Here is a 19,892-nt window from a genome sequence, read left to right on the forward strand (position 1 = left end):
GCTCTAGACTTGCTCCAACTAGAATGAGACTGTGCCACGCCTCATTGCTCCAGTAGTTGTTCTACTTTTGAACGCCCAAAACACTAGATTTGTAAACAGCATATAATTAATAACCCAAAAGCTAAGAGGCAAAAAAGGGCAAAACAAGATGACTTTCCACAGTAAACAGAAATTATAGGTCTTGTTCCCAAAACCCTTTTAAAAGTCAAATGAAAAAAATGAACCAAGTTTTTATCTTACCCAGGAAAAATATTTTAATTTATGGTTAAAGTGTATAAAGGCAAAATAATCCTTAAGTCTAACACTATGATTTTCCCAGATAGGCTCTAAAATAGAATTAGTAGGTAAAGGCAGCAGTTATGGGTTTCTTAAAACAGTTTATTACTATTAAATTACTTTACAAATAGCTGCCAAATAACTTGTTGAAAGATAAGTGCAAAATAGTAATTCTCTAAATTTTCCCTTTGATTTTTTCTCACAGTAAATAAATAATGACAAAGTTCCTACATACAGCACACTACCTATATAAAAATGTATTCTCACTAGATGGATAAGAGTCATGTTTATATCATCATCAGATTTTGTAAATGTACCTGTAACAAACTGCTTATGCTAGGAATAACTGGTGCAGTGCGCTTAAGTATACAGCCAAATTTTTAAATATATAGCACTTATATATAAATATATAATAAATATATTTGTTAAATATATATACTGAATTTTAAGAGAAAAAGTTTACATTGACAAGTCCAATAACCAAAAATTCAGGAAATAAAAGATGCCAAACAGAAATAGTTTGAAAGGAAAAAAAAGTTTGAGAGAATTAACAAAGTAACTAATTTAAATTTTATTTATTTATTTTTAAAGATTTTATTTATTTATTTGACAGACAGAGATCACAAGTAGGCAGACAGGCAAGCAGAGAGAGAGGAGGAAGCAGGCACCCTGCTGAGCAGAGAGCCCAATGCAGGGCTCCATCCCAGGACCCTGGGATCATGACCTGAGCTGAAGGCAGAGGCTTTAACCTGCTGAGCCACCCAGGCGCCCCACTAATTCAAATTTTAAAAATAAATGCTGGTTGGGAGGATGACTGGGTAGCTCAGTTAAGCCTCTGACTCCAGCCCAGGTCATGATCTCGGAGTCATGAGATCAAGCCCTGCACCTAGCTCTGCGCTCAGCAGGTTGTCTGCTTAAGACTCCACCTATCTCCTTCTGCCTGCCTCCCCCGCCCCCACGCCCCTCCCTGCTCCATCATGAGCACTGGATAATGATTACCTTTCCAAAATCAAGAGAAAATGTCTTTTTTTTTTTTTAAGATTTCATTTATTTATTTGGCACAGAGAGAGCAAGGAAACACAAGCAGGGGGGAGTGGCAGAGGGAGTGGGAGAAGCAAGCTCCCTGCTAAGCAGGGAACCTGACATGGAGTTCAACACCAGAACCCTAGGATCATGACCTGAGCTGAAGACAGATACTTAACCGACTGAGCCACCCAGGCACCCCAATAATGTCTTCCATTAATGGAGAAGATCTGAAAATAGGTTGGATTAAAATAAAAAATACAAAAAATCAGACTGACATTAAAGTCCATAAATTAGAAGATTATTGACCAGTAGCATAAGCCATTTGAAAATATGTAGGAAGAATAAAGATATTTTCCTGACTAGTTAACACATGTTTCTATAAAATGAAATACATACCAGTCATTATTTTAAAAATTCATATTCTTTGAATTGACTAATTAACCTCTTAAGATCTTTTTACAAAGAAACCATTAAATGGAAGGGAAAAATCATGAACAAAAAGATTTCTAACTGGACAAGTAGAAAAATAAAAAATTAAATACAAATTATATCTTCAAACCCAAGGGAATATTTTTTAAAATTATGCTGTAGTGGTTATTAATTCAACATAAACTAAACTAAATTATAATAATCAATTAAGTAATATAATCATAAATTAAATAGATAAATAAAATAATTATCTTGAATAATACAGAGGAAAGGAAGATGTTTATGATAAGTGAAATAAGCAGAAAACAAAAGAACTGGCAATAAATATTCAGAAATAGTAACTGAGTTGTGATAGTTTTAAAGTGAGAATATTTTCCATTTTAACTTTTCTATATTTTATTAAATTACACTGAATTAACAATTTCTAAAAGAAAAAAGTTATGCATAACTAAACAGAACTTTTAAAACTTCTTTCTTGAATAAAACTAGGAAACTTTTTTTCAGTAAAAAGGATACAAAATATATGTAGCAAAATAAGCTACAAGTACTTGTACATAAAAGGTGTCCTTATATTTGGATAAAACTTTTCCTAGAGCCTTGGCATCATCCATATCTCTGGGAACCTTCATATTCACTCTTTCTTCTCTAAAGAAATAAAATTAAAGTGAAAAATTTTAAAGCAGAAAATTTGCCAAGATAATTTTATCAAAGTTCAAAACATGAAATTTTATCCAAAATGATTTGATACCTTGATCTGTAAAATAGTAACCATAAATTTGTAAGTTTTAAGTTCAAAAGCCTATAAATTATTTGTTTTTCATGCTTTATTATGATTTCATGAGACCTGTAATCTATATATGAAAGTAAGGATGATCCAAACTCAATTAGGTTAAAAGCATTTACTCCAACACTGGTACAAATTTTGAATTAATTAGTGAACTACTGATATTAGCATATTTAAAACATATTCAGCATCATTTTGGGTAATCCTCATGATAAACAAAGGTCAATAATTAATTACAACTAAAATTAAGTAAAATTTTTGGTGAAATTACAGTTCACATTTTTCTGGAATATCCCAGCCCAAAGTTCAGATAAAAACGGAAACATTTTTCTTTTTCTATTCATTTTACTTTCTATTTGGTGCCTTATTTGGAACTGAATGATTTCTTGATTATAAAAGCCTCAAATAATTACCTTCGTGTTTAATGCATATTGTGCCCATTTGTTTACATGATACAATTTAACTGATCTTGCATAACAATGACAGGCTGCTGCTTAAATTCTATAAAAATAGCAGGTAAACTGTGTTTTCTCATTTATAAATTTAAAAACTTTAAAAACTCATTATAGGGGTGTGCGCATGCATCTGTATCCGCATGCACACACACAGAAATAAGCAGAACATAACAGATTTATAATAGCATACTTATATACAAGTCTTGTTATCATTCTTACAGCAGACTGAGAGCAAAGACAACGTCAATCTATACTCTATATTCTTGCCCTCTTCAGTCAGTTCTTTACTTCCTCTCCTTGATCAAAATCAGAAAGGATCTAAAATTCAATCATGCTAATGTTAACCATCAATAGGAATGTTAGCCTCCCAAAGGCACTTATACTGATGTAAGAAATCAAAGTACTAAAATAAAGATAAGTTTAACTATAAAATTTCAAGCATAAGGAATTGTTAATGAAAGGAATGTAGGGCAAAACAGGAACTTCCGAACACCTTGAAATATTTCATAGTCATCCATTACTACACCAGTCTGACCCTGGCTGAAAGTCTAACTACATTTTAATAGTCCTTTATGTAATCTATGATTATACAAGTAATATATGATTATATATTACTGTTTAAACAGCCCTGGGGTGGGGGATGACAAAAAAACCACACACAGCCCTGGGGTATTTTGCCTTCTTAAAGTGTGTTTCAGGTCCATAATCTCTTCCCTAAAATTCAAAAACCTCTAAAAACCAAAAGTTCTTCATACCTTGTCAGCAAAAGTTGACCCACACTTACATAATTATTCATATAGTCTTTTATGATGCCCTTTTCTGTGCAAAAATATTAATGTATTTGATTATGGCCCCAGATCCCGCTGGAGATACTACGTAATATACAGTATGTATTCCATGTAGTCTTCCCCAAATGGAAAAATTCTAAATTCTGAAACACATTTCACCTCCAAGGTTTTGGCTAAGAAATTTTGGACGTATACTAGATAAGGTATACAAGGTTTACACAGAGTCCATTTCACTGTGAAAACTACCTTTCCAGACCATATCATTTTCATAAAATGCAGAAAAGAAAAAGAGCGAGGAGAGAGAGATGTGGTGGGATTGGAAACGGATGAATAGAAGCAGACAGAAATTGATCACAAGAAGGAAGGGAGAAGACATGGATGGACGGGTGAGGGAAGGGAGGAGGCAGAGAAGAAGAGCATCAATATGTTTCAAACTGCAGATCAGTATCTTTCATGGATTTTAAAATAAGTTTGCTTCCTCACTTATGGCATTAAGAAATAAATTGAATAATTTCGAAAATATAAGAGAACATGACCTGTTTCATGAAACTTTAAGTTAATTTTATATGTATAGATGTATGCAAGTGAGCAAGAGAAAATGGACAGGCACATGCATGCAGGATCGTGATATAAAAACATATTTCTTAATGTAGTTGTATTTTTTTAAAACATTTGAAAGCCATTAGAAAAATGAGACTAACTAGAGGAGCAGTGCTAGGAAACCCCCGCGCAGAAAAGCAAGAGGCAAATTTGGAAAGGAGTGTTTAAATAACAGTGTCAATATGGACTTGCTACAAACCATGAGAGTTGATATACAATCACCATGACATTCTGTTGCTTAAGATTAGTTTAACTTTTAATCCATCTATAAATGTCTAGCATTTTCAGTTTCTTTCTGTATACTTACTCACTAAGCTGAGGAAAATTTTTATATACCAGAAACATAACAAAAGCTGCAGATAAGAAAATGGACACCAATATAAGAAGTGACATTCTTGCTGACCCAGCTTCTGCACAGGCTTTTTCTGAAAGGGGGAAAAAAAAGAGGCTGTAATTAAGATAAATATTTTAAAAAGAGAAGTATTCCAAATCAACAAATAATTTCCTTAAAGAATTTCCTCTCCCAAAAAACTGTTCACACTTTTGTCCAAAACACTGTTTTAACATAAAATTTTTACTACTATTGTATTTGACATTTATTAATCAGGCATACTACTTTTGGGGGGGGGGGATATATCCATTTCAGAAGCATGAAAAACAGAACCACAGAATTTGTAGCCTTGATTTGTTGATAAGGCAAAGAGGAAAGGGGGCATCGCTCTAAATACTACCACTGACTTTCAAATTTATTTATCTATATTGGGAGCTGACAGCACAGACAAATGGCCTCTTAGGAAAAATGAAGTAATTTGGCAATTACTTCAACTGTCATAAGAACCCAGAGATTGACTAATACATCTGGTAAATATTATAGTTCCTTTTTTACACTGAGGGCTTCAGAATATAGTTGAGTTTTGCATGTTTTCAGTGGCTCTCTGAGACCCAAAGAATGGCAGAATTTGTTTACATTCCCTCACAAGGTAATCTTAGTGTTATCTAAAAAATTATATGCAAAATAAAAGTATGAATGAGATCCAGGAGACAGCAAGCAGAAGAATGGGCAAGGCTGTTTCTACCAGGAAATGGTCAATAGTGGGGAGGTTAAGGTATCTTAGTAGTGCTTACTGGGAAAAGGCAGAAGTGTGTGTGGGGGGGGGGGCTCAAGTTTTACTGCCTACATTTGCCATTATCCCATGTATATACAGATAACACTCAGATTTAAAAAAAATATATGTATGCTATGATAAGGATTATTTTTAGTTCTCTGAGAACTAAATGGATGGATTTACAATGCCCATTCCCTAACTACTGTCTATGTAACTTTTATACACACTTTTATAAAAGTATCCTAATCAAATGCCCGCACTCTATTCATTAATTTCACAAATATGCATAGTAGAACATAGTAGAACACCCTCTTTCTCTAGGAAACTTTCCCATGTTCCCCCTCCCTCCAAAGAGACTAATCTCACTGGCCCTATTACAGTGTGATTCCAACCCTCTACCCACCCAAACACAGAAGGCTAAGTTGCCCAAGATTGGACACCTGAGTCAAGTAGAAACACTTCATTAATGGCTGATGAAAAGCTGGACTAAAACAAAGAGATGCTCTTGTCAAGAGATGCTAGGTTTTTGTTTTCGTTTTTGTTATTAAGATTTTATTTATTCATTTGAGAGAGATACAGCAACAGAGACAGGGAGAGAGAGAGAGAGCATGAACAGGGTACGAGTAGCAGAGGGAGAGGGAGAAGCAGACTCCCCACTGAGCTGGGAGCCTGACATGGGGCTTGATCACAGGACCTGGAGATCATGACCAGAAGGCAGATGCTTAATTATCTGAGCCATAAGTCAGGTGTCCCAAGGGGTGGTAGGTCTTGAGGCTGAAAGGTCAAGCAGTAAAAGCCACAGATAACAACTGTGGCAAGCCAAAAACATGTATCAGAAAATATAAGAGAGGAGACTGAAACATAAATCCAGAGAAACTGACTGATTTCTAACTTTCTCACTCTCCTTGAAGCCTGGCTATATTTCATTTCTTGTTCATAAATGCCAGTGAGGTTGTCTCTTATATTCTTTTTCCTATATTCTCCTTTTTATTGGTGCTGGCTTAAACTTATTTCTGCTCCTTTCAACCAAAAAGCCTTAATTAATTAAAAAATAAACTTCATATTATTCCCTATCTCATTATGGCAGCTTTATATATTTTACAACTGAATTAGTAAGATTTTGCTCAATTCTATGTTGAACATGGAGCAACAGAAACCATCTAGCTCAGTGCTACACAAGACATACTGCATGGGCCACTTGAATCAGCATCACCAGAAAGTTTGCTGGAAATGCAGATTCTCAGGTCAACATCCCAGAATTACTAAACCAGAATCTGTATTTTAACAAGATACCCAGGTGATCTGCATGTACATTAAAGCTTAAGAGGAAACAATAGGGTAACCATGTACATTAAAGCTTAAGAAGAAACAACATGGTTAAGTACTTATCATAAGTGAGTAAACAGAAGCCCTAAGGAGGTTGTACTATTAAAAAAAACTAAATCCTTAAAAATTTTTAAAAATTAAAAAAAAAATCAGGGGCACCTGGGTGGCTCAGTGGGTTAAAGCCTCTGCCTTCGGCTCAAGTCATGATCCCAGGGTCCCGGGTTGGAGCCCTTCATCGGGCTCTCTGCTCAGCAGGGAGCCTGCTTCCCGCCCCCTGTCTCTGCCTGCTCCTCTGCCTAGTTGTCTCTCTCTGTCAAGTAAATAAATAAAATATAAATAAATAAATAAATCATAAGCAACCAAATAGCGTAAAGTATATCTCTAAAGCCTTTTAATAGCCATTTATAATCAACTCATAATTTCTGTGGAAATACAAGTTGCTTAGATTAGTGCTTTGATATACTAGATATAAATTATTCTTAGCAGGTCATTAAAGCAGATTTCCTAAAAGACAATACTAGGTTTATCAAGTTCTAGTATTTTGTGAACACTAAAGACAAAAAATTTTACTTTTCCAATTTTCTGTAATCTAAACATTAATTTACTTTGTTATCATCTGACTCTAAAAAAGGGACTTTACTTCAAAAACCAAGTCACAAGTAGAAACTTACTTTTTCATTTCATACTTCTAAAATTTAATGCAGGAAGGAATAGGATCATAAAATAATATAAAATATGCCTTCAATGCAGTAATAAACCAGGCATGCCTGCCACTGAATACTCCAGTTAATTAACCCACTAAAGTATTTATATACATGCTCTTTTGCAGCACAGAAAATTAAACAGAGACTTTAAACATCCGAGGTGGGTCAAATGTGAAAAGGTTTCTCCAGAATCTTATAATAACAAATGCCTAATTGTTCATATCTTTGCCGTGGTTATGATATCTAACTCAATGCATGTCTTGAGAATTTAAGATATCATATCTATTCACCCTAAAAAGAAATGAGCAATCAGCCAAAAGTTACAAAAATATCAGTGTGCACTAAAACTAATTCAGCCAAAAATGTAGTTTTTTTTTTTTTTTTAAAGATTTTATTTATTTACTTGACAGAGAGAGATGACAAGCAGGCAGAGAGGCAGGCAGAGAGAGAGGAGGAAGCAGGCTCCCTGCTGAGCAGAGAGCCCGATGCGGGGCTCGATCCCAGGACCCTGAGATCATGACCCGAGCCGAAGGCAGCGGCTTAACCCACTGAGCCACCCAGGCGCCCCAAAAATGTAGTTTTAAATAGAAAATTCACTGAAACACAAACTTCTCATAAGGCTAAAATGTTATTTTCCTACTTTATTAAATAAAGAAGTGATCTACTGGAAAGAAATTAGAGTAATATATAAACACTGAGGTTTTGGGCATAGTTTTCTATGTGCTGATAACAAAACAAAGACATATTAACATATATATAGTCTGTACAACTTTTTCAAAGGTCTGCTACTTCTTTTTTTTTTTTTTAAGATTTTATTTATTTATTTGACAGAGAGAGATCACAAGCAGGCAGAGAGGCAGGCAGAGAGAGGGGAGGAAGCAGGCTGCCGAGCAGAGAGTCCGATGCAGGGCTCGATCCCATGACCCTGAGATCATGACCTGAGCCGCAGGCAGTGGCTTAACCCACTGAGCCACCCGGTCTGCTACTTCTTAAAGGCGTGTTCCTTTTAAATCTACCTGGAATTACCTTGCTCACCCTTCATTTTTCACTAACTTCCCTGCTTGAAGTCCAGAGTACAAAACGGATTGATACAAATAGTTTAATATCTTGGGCATCTTTTAAATTCTTCAAAACCACTGCTTTTTTGTTTTTCATCCAGAAGATATTTGCAGACCCAGAATTACTCCTAAAAATAAATGGATCATTCCCCACCACCACCACCCCACCCCTTTCTTTGTACTTTTCTTTAGGATTTCTACTCTGCAAAGTATGCACTCAAATGCAGAGTTACTCAGAACTATCTGCTGAACATCTATTATGTACAAAATGTTCTGCTCAGCCTCTGCTTTTAAGAAGTAGATACCACCATTTTAAGAAGTAGAAGTAGATACCACCAGTAGATAATTTCCCAAAGAATGGCAGAAAGAGGTTTTGAGTATACAGAAGCAAGATTACTGGGCTAGAGTAATGGAGACAAGATTCCCAGAGCAGGGAGAAATTTGGTTGAAGACTGAAAGATGAGAAGAGCTTCCAGCCTTATAAACTATAACCTGTAGCTAAATACATTTTTAAAGATTTCAACAGATTATATCATTCTCTTAAATTAAAAATTAGGGGCGCCTGGCTGGCTCAGTTCATACAACGTGCAACTCTTGATCTCAGGGTTGTGAGTTTGAGACCCATACTGGGCATAGAGATTACTTAAAAATAAAGTCTTTGAAAAAAATTTAAAAAGTCATTTAGCGTGTTAGCTCTAAAATTAAACTATAATATTTTTCTTCCCATTATTTTTTTTTTAAAGATTTTATTTATTTATTTGACAGAGAGAAATCACAAGTAGATGGAGAGGCAGGCAGAGAGAGAGATAGGGAAGCAGGCTCCCTGCTGAGCAGAGCGCCCGTTGCGGGCCTCGATCCCAGGACCCTGAGATCATGACCTGAGCCAAAGGCAGCGGCTTAACCCACTGAGCCACCCAGGCGCCCTTTTCTTCCCATTATTAATTTACCAGTCCTAAGTAAGGGGTCACAGGGAAGAAAGGTGTCAGGGAACATTTAGCTGGACTACAGAACACCATCTGAGTGTTCCCTGAGTACACATTTCTCTGACTCCTGCTTGTTGTCTTACGGTTGACTGATGAAATATATAGACAACTGAATAAAATTAACTGCCACATTTAACCTGATATCAATTTTCTGCACTCTTTAAAATAAGGCAAACTTTTTCAAGCACTATGTTTAACAGTAACACAGAAAACAAGAATGTAAAAAATAAAGTGACATTCAAAATTGAAGCTCTCCTTTCATTGACATTAACTGGTAACTAGGGGTTTGTTAGTTACTATGACTCAACAATTCTTCTTGAGTAGCATTCTATCAAGTCCAGAGACTAGCATGTAATTGATTTAGAGTTCTAAACAGATAAAAGTTGAAAATCTTGGGGCGCCTGGCTGGCTCAGTGGGTTAAAGTCTCTGCCTTCGGCTCAGGTCATGATTCCAGGATCCTGGGATCGAGCCCTACTCCGCAAGGAGCCAGATTCCTCCTCTCTCTCTGCCTGCCTCTCTGCCTGCTTGTGACCTCTGTCTGTCAAATACATTAAAAAAAATTTTAAAAAAAAATTGAAAATCTTGCTTTAATGATAATTCTACATTGAAATGTATAGCATGCATAATTTATAATGTATCTCCTCTTGGTTGCATTAGATGTATGTCATTTAGCATTTGAAGTTACCCACAATAGTACTTTATATATTCATTAACCTTCAAATCTTCCATCATAGTAATTCTCAATCTGAATTATCCCATTATCTGCTTTCCAACCTCCTCCAGGCCAAAGATACTGTTAGAAAGAGTCAAGATTATGTTCTCTTGGCCTCCAAGGCCACATGCTTTTCTATCTTCAATTACAGTTATCACGGGCAGATAATAATCTTTTCACAGCATTCTCTAAAAAGGCTATTTCAAGTCTCCTCAAGCCTTTAATTCTATCTTCGTCTTTTCTCAAACAATGACTCTGCTTCCACACTTCAGTAAGCTCCCCAATCTCTACCTTAAGATCTGTTCCACAAATTATCTTCCCTTGCCCCTTATCTCTGCATTAAATGCTAACACATTTCCTTTCAGATTTTGCTCCAAGAACTGTCTCTTCTCCATTCACCCTGTATCTCCAATTCTTCCTCTTAAGAGCACCTTTTCTCTAACTCCTAATATGCATTTATCCTTTCTGAAAAATCATAACCTTAATGGCCCTATAATAGCTCCCTATTTCTTATTATTTTCATATCAAAACCTTTTGAAAAGCAAAATCTGGGGCAACTGGGTGGCTCAGTTAGTTAACCGTTCACCTTCAGCTCAGATCATGATCCCAGGGTCCTGGGATCAAGTCCCAAATTGGGCTCCTCGCTGAGCGAGGAGATCATGGAGGAGTCCACTTCTCCCTCTGCCTGCCACTCTCCTGCTTATGCTCGCTCTCTCTGACAAATAAATAAAATGTCAAAAAAAAAAAAAAAAAAAAAAAAAAAGCAGAGGTTGGGCGGTGCTTGGGTGGCTCAGTTGTTAAGCATCGGCCTTCGGCTCAGGTCATGATCCCAGGGTCCTGGGATGGAGCCCCACATTGGGCTCTCTGCTCAGCAGGGAGCCTGCTTTCTCCTCTCTCTCTGCCTCTCTGTCTCTCTGCCTACTTGTAATCTCTGTCAAATAAATAAATAAAATCTTTAAAAAAAATTAAAAATGGTAGCAGTATCATCAAGTATAAATTCAAACAACTAAGATAAATATAAAATACAAATAATTAACTATTAAGAACAGACACAGAGAGAAAGCATGTTTGTAGGTAGAAGAAATAAGACTACCAATTTTGTATAAAGGCTCATTCTCTAAGGCTTATGCCCTACAACTGTGCTGCCACTCAATCCACACACCCTCACTCTCATCTAACCACTTTCGCATGTGTCCCCCCCATTCACTAAAAAGACTGAGATCAAGCTTATAGTAAACTTCATAATCCTAAAAGATCCATCATCCATTTAGACGATCCACCAGCCTCAAAATTCTTAGACCTTCATTTTATTTTTAAGATTTTATTTATTTACTTATTTGACAGACAGAGATCACACGCAAGTAGGCAGAGAAGCAGGCAGAGAGAGGAGGAAGCAGGCTCCCTGCTGTGCAGAGAGCCTGATGTGGGACTGGATGCCAGGATCCTGGAATTATGACCTGAGCCGAAGGCAGAGGCCTTAACCCACTGAGCCACCCAGGCGCCCCTAGACCTTCATTTCTATTCAACTTTAACCACCTACTTCCAATGATAAACTAAGTTCTCACATCCCGAGACTGCTCTACCTTGAACATTTTAAATCCCAATATGCCATTCTTCGATCACCTTTATTCTTTCCTGAGCTTACTCCCTCCATTTCCTCCCTTCCGTTGGGCCCCTCACTTTTCTTCCTTCCATGCCCAGCCTCAATTTCACTGTGTATCTGAAGCAGCACCTTTGATTGGAATCCTTCTTCACTAAGATGGTTGACCACAAATAGAGAAAAATCATGAGTGATCCATCACAGCGATCTGTCTTTGGGAAAACTGACTTGGCCTCATTCCTACTCCCATTTTTTTAGATGTCAAACATGAATCAGGTTGAGCTAATTGGATAATAGGGATAGGTTCAGGGACAAGCATTACTGAGACAATCTAATCAGAATGAATATCTAAACTTCTATTGGTAATGCTAGGAAAAAGGTTCTCAAAGTTATGGGAGGATTTAGCTCACCTGGACCATCAAGAGAAATCAACCTTAAGGTTAAGTTGACATTAAACTGGGTTATGGACACTGGGGAGGACATGTGCTTTGGTGAATGCTGTGAAAATGTGTAAGCCTGATGATTCACAAACCTGTACCCTAGGGCAAATAATACATTATATGTTAATTTTTTTTTTTTAAGATTTTATTTATTTATTTGTCATAGAGAAGCGAGAGCAAGCACAGGCAGAGAGAGTGGCAGGCAGAGGTAGAGGGAGAAGCAGGCTCCCCGCCAAGCAAGGAGCCCGATGTGGGACTCGATCCCAGGACGCTGGGATCATGACCTGAGCCGAAGGCAGCCACTTAACAAACTGAGCCACCCAGGCGTCCCTATATGTTAATTTTTTTAAAAAGCTGACATTAAAGATATGAAAGAAATCAGATCCTGATGATATCATTAGGCCACGGTTCCAGACTGAAGCCAGTGAATCCCACTGAATCTCTCAATTTTTTAGTTATATAAGTCAATCAACTTCTTTTCAGCAAGTTTCTTTCTTTTTTTTTCTCTTTTTTTTAAGATTTTATTTTGACAGAGAGAGAGATCACAAATAGGCAGAGAGGCAGGCAGAGAGAGGGGGAAGCAGTCTCCCCACTGAGCAAAGAGCCCAATGCGGGGCTTGATCCCAGGACCCTGAGACCATGAACTGGGCTGAAGGCAGAGGCTTTAACCCACTGAACCACCCAGGCGCCCCTCAGCAAGAGTTTCAATTGTATTTTCTATTGATGACAAGCACAAGAAGCCTGATACATTCATATTTGGGTTGGGACTGGCATCAACAAATTATAGTAATAGCTTGGCTGATGCCTAGTTGTCAATTTTAGTCTTAGTTCCCAGTTATCAGTAAGAGCTTCCTTCTTCCTCTAAGCTAGTACCTTGCCCATAGTAGATGCTCAAATAATATTTACAGAAAAACCAAATGAGCAAGGCAGGATTTAGAACAGACATCTAAGAGGGGTTTGTTATCCAAGTTTGAACAATATTGTCTTCTAAAAGCAGTAAGATCAACTTTGAGACAATGTTTCTCAAACATTTTTGGCTGAATCACAATAAGCAACTTTATATCATGATTTGGTACATACAAAATCTACAAAATTATAATATAAAATTCAAAGAACACTTATGCCTTACCACATGCAAAGTACTCTATCTTCTCTTCCATTTTTAAAAATGTCTCATCATTACCCATCAAATTGATTTCACACAGCTCACAAGGATGATGACCTCTATATACTGGAAATACACAGCCTTATGAGCTCTTTTCTTTTTTTAAGTTTATTTATTCTTTTTCAGTAATCTCTATACCCAATGTAGGGTTTGAACTCATGACCATCATCATCAAGATCATCAAGATCACCAAGAGTCGCAAGCTCTCCGAGCCAGCAAGGCATCCCAGAGTTTTCTTAAATCAAAATGGGAAACTTCTATGACTTGTTAGTAAATAGATCAGCCAGGACAAATAACACAGAAGAAAATAAATACCCTGGTCCAGGCACCCTTGCAGATAGATTAGATCATGAGCCTCTTCAGTACTTCTACCTCTTGTCTTGTTTCTTGTCCTTCCTCATCATTCAAGAATGAGACTTTCAGCGGCACCTGGGTGGCTCAGTGGGTTAAAGCCTCTGCCTTTGGCTCAATCATGATCCCAGCGTCCTGGGATCGAGCCCCACGTTGGGCTCTCTGCTCGGCAGGGAGACTGCTTCCCTTCCTCTCTCTCTGCCTGCCTCTCTGCCTATGTGTGATCTGTCTGTCAAATAAATAAATAAAATCTTAAAAAAAAAAAAATTAGACTTTCAGGGTCCTTGTTCAAGTTTTCACAGTCTGTAAGGCTAAGATGTAAGAATAGAGACCACAGTCATGGTAAGGGACCTACTAAACGTACCAAACACTGCATATAGCATGTAAAATATTTCAAACATACACACAATGACAACTATTTATCAAAAATGGGTAGGTATGTCAGTTAAAAAAATACAAATTCATTTAAAGAGTCTTGGAATTTATAGGAACATTCTATTACTATGTATTTCTCAATCAAGTGTTACTACATTTTAAAAAATATTTTATTTATTTGTCAAAGAGAGAGCCTGCTCGGACAAGCAGGGGGAGCAGCAGGCAGGAAGAGAAGCAGGCCCCCCACTGCGCAAGATCCCAGAACCCTGGGATAATAACCTGAGCCAAAGGCAGATGTTTAACCAACTGAGCCACCCAGACGTCCCTGGAGTTACTAAATTTTTATTTCTACTCCAAAACATGTAATTTTTCTGAATGCCAAACTAAATAACACCTGCAATTAACAAAAACTGTTTATCATAATCTGGAATATTGGTTGCTAAGTAGTTACTAATGGCATCACATCACAAGTAAGCAAACCCTATCACGTAAGGGATCTACAAAATCGTTTGCCCAGAAAATGAATTCCTAACACTAATTAAAGAGAGACAGAGACAGAAACAGAGAGGCAGAGAAGAAAAAGAAAACACTGGGAATCACTAATTAACAATATGGATCAAAAAAGTTCCTCAGCATAGCACTTAAATCCTTCTGTACCAACACCATTTTGATCATGGCCAATCTTATCTCCTACAAAAACAGAAATCCTCCACTCCCAACAAATTAATCTCTATACTGACACAAAGATTCACACTAACCTCCCAGCTTAATGTTTCCCCCAGAATCCCCTTACTATCTAACAGTCCAAAACCTACTGCTCCATGAAGGCATGCCTTCACATCTCCCTCTATCTTCCTATAGATTTGTAGTCCACAGAAGTGGTATGATAGGGGCGTCTGGGTGGCTCAGTCCACTGAGCATTTGACTCTTGGCTTCAGCTCAGGTCATGGTCTCAGGTTGGTGGGATTGAGCCTCATGTGGGGCTCCATCCTCAGCAGTGAATCTGCTTGGGATTCTCTCTCTCCCTCTGCCCTCCACCCCCGCTCCCAGGCACTCTATTTCTTTCTCTCTCTCTCTCAGTTTTCTTAAAAAAAAAAAAAAAAAAAAAAAAGGGAGCACCTGAGTGGCTCAATGAGTTAAGCACCTGCCTTCAGCTCAGGTCATGATTCCAGGGTCCTGGGATCAAGTCCCACATCTGGCTCCCTGCTCAGCGGGAAGCATGCTTCTCCCTCTCCCCCTGCCACTCTGTGTGCTTGTACTCCCCCTGTCCCTCTCTCTATCAAATAAATAAATAAAATTCTTTAAAATATATATATATTTTTTAATTAAAAAAAAAATGGCACAGTCGGTTAAGTATCAGACTCTGATCTCAGGTCATGCAATCAAGCCCCATGTCGGGCTCTCTTTATCTCCCTCTGCCCCATCCTGCCATGCTCCCTCTCTCTCTAAAGTAAATAATCTTTTTTTTTTTTTTTAAGATTTTATTTTATTTATTTGTAAGAGACAGAGGGAGAGAGAGCAAGCAAGCACAGGCAGACAAAGAGGCAGGCAGAGGCAGAGGGAGAAGCAGGCTCCCCGCCGAGCAAGGAGCCCGATGTGGGACTTGATCCCAGGACCCTGGGATCATGACCCGAGCCAAAGGCAGCTGCTTAACCAACTGAGCCACCCAGGCGTCCCATAAAGTAAATAATCTTAAAAAAAAAAAAAATTGTGCTGAATGTGTCATCTTAATGATAAAATAAGATAAACAATTATAAAAGCACTTCAGAAGTTTCAAGGTTTTATTTTCTAAATAGCTTTAGGTTAAAACAACAACAAAAATCAGAAATACACAACTGACTGCTACCACAAACTAAATAATAATCTTTAGGGATGCCGCATCTGGAAAATACTTTTCTGAAAATCCTTGGATTACTCTCCACAGCAGCATCTTCAAAACAATGTTCCTTTAATTTAGAGTGGATTTATAGTTAGACAATTCATTTCTGAGTTTTTGAAGTTATGTGGCCCTATGTCTATAAGATGGAGAAATATCCAAATACATAAAGCTTAAAAAGTCAAATTACACTGGGGATATTTTAAATTATTTGAAAAGAAAATACCATTTTCTGCAGGATACTTTTTAAAAAATTTATTCTCTTTTAAACTTGAGCTGTATGTTAAACATATGATCTTTATATATATAAATATATATTTTTAAGTGTGCAATACTTTATTGTTGACTGTACTTATAATGTTGCCAGACAATTTTAAAAGACCCTCTCCTTACCCATCACTGGTAGTGGAACACATCACTGTAAGCTGAAAACAACTGAATGGACATTTGTTAGGATTTCTTCAAGTTTATGGGATTTTTAAAAAGCATTTAAGGGGCGCTTGGGTGGCTCGGTAGTTAGGTGTCTGCCTTTGGCTGGGGTTGTGATCCCAGATTCCTGGTATGGAGCCCCACATTGGACTCGCTCTTCAATGGGAAGCCTGCTTCTCCCTCTCCTACTCCCCCTGCTTGTATTCCTTCTCTTGCTGCCTCTCTCTCTGTCAATTAAATAATAAAAAAAAAAAATATTGGGCGCCTGGGTGGCTCAGTGGGTTAAGCCTCTGCCTTTAGGCTCCGGTCATGATCTCCAGGTCCTAGGATCGAGCCCTGCATCTGGGCTCTCTGCTCAGCAGGGAGCCTGCTGCCCCCCACCCCCTGCCTGCCTCTCTGCCTACTTGTGATCTCTGCCAAATAAATAAAATCTTAAAAATAAATAAGTAAATAAAATAAAATAAAATAAAAAGCATTTAAAAAGTTTAGTCATTTCAACTGTTGAAAAGCAATGAAAAACTCTATGCCAAGATGGAATAAAAGGATTTAGTTTCGGGGTGCCTGGGTGGCTCAGTGGGTTAAGCCGCTGCCTTCGGCTCAGGTCATGATCTCAGGGTCCTGGGATCGAGTCCCACATCGGGCTCTCTGCTCGGCAGGGAGCCTGCCTCCCTCTCTCTCTCTCTGCCTGCCTTTCCATCTACTTGTGATTTCTCTCTGTCAAATAAATAAATAAAATCTTTAAAAAAAAAAAAAAAGGATTTAGTTTCTAAGTATACTTTCTTTCAAAATAATATTTAAAGTCCTGAAAAATGGCAGAATGGTGTAATGCAAAAAAGATTAAGAATGAGAGATCTCAGTTACAATAGTAATCGCTAATATTTATTTAGCTTCCACTTCACATAAGCCATTACAACAAATGCTTTACATCATTTTGTGTAATGCACATAGCAAGCTAAGCAGAGACTACTCTTACTATAATCATTGTCATCCTCACTGTACAGTTTAGACACTGAGTTCTGAAAGATAACAAGTCCAAAGTCATAAGTGGTAGAGCAGGGACTCACACCCAAGTGTTCCTGCCACCTGGAAGAGGCACCTGTATACAGTTAAAACCTTGCTCTTAACTACTTGACTAATCTGGCTTTGTGACTTTATGCAAGTTCCACATCTATTGTGGGCCTCAGTTTCTTCATCGGTAAAAATAAAGTGCTGAAGTTCCTTTCCGTTCTGTCTAGCTTCAATATTGTCAACCTTACGTCCTGCCTGAGCTTCAAACAAGCCAGTGTCATTAGTTCTTTTATTGAATTCAACTACAACAGCATTTACGACGCACCTCCTAGGTGTCCGGCCTTGCGGTGGGCAGCGGCCCAAGCCCAGGTCCCCCACCCTCTCTGCTCCAGCGTCCCTGGGTGGCAGCAGGCCTCCTTCCCCTCGCAAATCCCCGGGGCCAACTGAGGTCCTTTCCACCCCAAATCACCCCCCGGCACACTCTCGCCTCTGGGCCAGCCCCAGCTCTGGTTCCGGTTTTACTCACCCTTCAGGTGGTCTCCGCTGCTCTGCGCCGTGAGACCCCGTGTCCCCGCTGACCTGTCCCCCACGGGGGTCGTGTGGAGTGCCGCCGTCTGCGATCGTTCAGAGACTCTGCCTTTCGCCATGGCCGCTGCAGGGAAGGTGGAGGAAGAGAGGTGATGCTGCCCCCCTTAACAACAACTCTGCCGCAGGCTCCTTACAACACCCAGGGGCTACGGCCACAGCCACTTCCGGGGCGACCACCTCACCTGAGCCGACCTCAGCCCCGCGAGCACAGGGACGCTCAGCTGAAACCTACAGCGCCCACTCGGACTAGGCTCCGCCCCGCACCATCCCGGAGCCTCGCGCGCTCACGCTCGCCCAGTAACCGCGAGACAAGTCAGGGTCCCCAGTCACTGCCCCGCCCCGCCTCGCGACTGCAGGGAGCATGCGCAGTCGCGGTGCCGGCGGCCCTCGGTGGGGCTGGAGGACGCAAGCACCTAATGCGCAGCCTTAATTATCCGGAAGTGCCGTCCCTGAGACTTCAAACCCTTTGTCCCGGCCGCCGGAAGTGCTCTCGAGTGATTAGTTGGCGTTTCCTGGCGAATGCTGATTCAGCTTACTGACTAAAACAATTCCCCAAGCTGCTGTCTTCGCTTTGGATGATGTAGGTGATGTTTGATCTGAAGACGCTGGAAAATATACAGCCTGAGCCGAACCTACCGAGTTAAAGGACAGTGAAGGCCCAGAGAGGAGCTGTAACCTGTGAAGGTCACAGGATGGCAGAAATGGGTCTAGAAGCTTTCCCTGTACATCACCCTGCCGCCCCTCACTAGTAAAGCCAGGTCAGCTTACGTAGTTTTACCTTTGCTCAGCCCAAACGTGCCATTTTTTACTTAACTTTTTTCACTCTGAAATCTCAGAGCAGTATTTAGCTTCCTCATTGGCGAGTATGTATTGGAATTCCCTCATGAAAGCAACTTGGCAGTCTGTATAAAAATACTCTGTTCCTATCCAGTAATTACATTTCTAGGAAACTATTCCATGGAAATAAATGAGAATACAGAGGGAGTTATTCCTAACAGCATTATTTATTAGTATAATGGTAAATGTGGAAGAAATCTAAAAACCTAACATTAAAGAATAGTTGAGTAAATTATGAGATTATTCAAGGGAACTGTTTTATGTACACAACCTCTGCCTACTTACATTAAGACCTTCAGTGGCCGCTCTAAGAAGTAGCTCCCTATTTTATTTCCTTCATTGTCGCCATTAAAAGCGGTAATTATTTGGATTCTTTAATTGTTCATTGTCTGCCATCTCTACAATGTGATCTTAACTAAGGATTTTTTTTTAAATTTTTAAAGATTTTATTCATTTATTTGACAGAGAGATCACAAGTAGGCAGAGTGGCAGGCAGGGTGGGGGGGCAGGGAGCAGGCTCTCTGCTGAGCAAAGAGCCCAATGCTGGGGCTGGATCCCAGGACCCTGGGATCATGACCTCAACTGAAGGTAGAGACTTTAACCCACTGAGCTACCTAGGCTCCCCTCAATTAAGGATCTTTTTGTTTACCATTGTAACCCCCAGCACTCAGAATGCCAACACCTTAAGTGGACATTCAATAAATTCACTGACTAAATTTTCAACCATAGATAATTATATTTATGAAGAGACTAATAATGTGGACAATGCTTATTCAAAATTAAAATCAAAGAGTATAAAAAACAAATATTAAATACATAAGAAAGTAAATTTATATTTTTAGGATAAAATCTTTTTTTAATGTAATCTCTATACCCAACTTGGGGCTCATACTCATCACCCCAAGATGAAAAGTCACATACTCCACCAACTGAGCCAGTCAGGCACCCCCAGGATAAAGTCTTCAGGAAAACACA

The 19,892-nt window shown here is 38.8% G+C and overlaps 1 protein-coding gene across 2 annotated transcripts in view; it reads right to left on the reverse strand.

The window, feature by feature from the left end:
• The window catches only part of TMEM41B (transmembrane protein 41B), a 28,013-nt gene extending 9,584 nt beyond the window's left edge, over positions 1 to 18,429 (reverse strand). Inside the window, exons 1-4 of one of the 2 annotated variants that reach the window (XM_082683123.1) lie at positions 18,263 to 18,429; positions 18,019 to 18,144; positions 4,666 to 4,783; positions 2,248 to 2,376 (exon numbers count right to left, since the gene is read on the reverse strand). In XM_082683123.1, the coding sequence (XP_082539249.1) occupies positions 2,248 to 2,376; positions 4,666 to 4,783; positions 18,019 to 18,139 (368 nt within the window). In that variant the 5' untranslated portion in view covers positions 18,140 to 18,144; positions 18,263 to 18,429. Of the gene's footprint in view, positions 1 to 2,247; positions 2,377 to 4,665; positions 4,784 to 18,018 lie in introns of both variants that reach the window. The other variant, XM_082683122.1, reaches the window with a different exon arrangement.
• Positions 18,430 to 19,892: the final 1,463 nt, after the last annotated feature.

Source organism: Mustela nivalis (genome assembly GCF_964662115.1).
Source record: "Mustela nivalis genome assembly, chromosome: 9".
NCBI lineage: Eukaryota > Metazoa > Chordata > Mammalia > Carnivora > Mustelidae > Mustela > Mustela nivalis.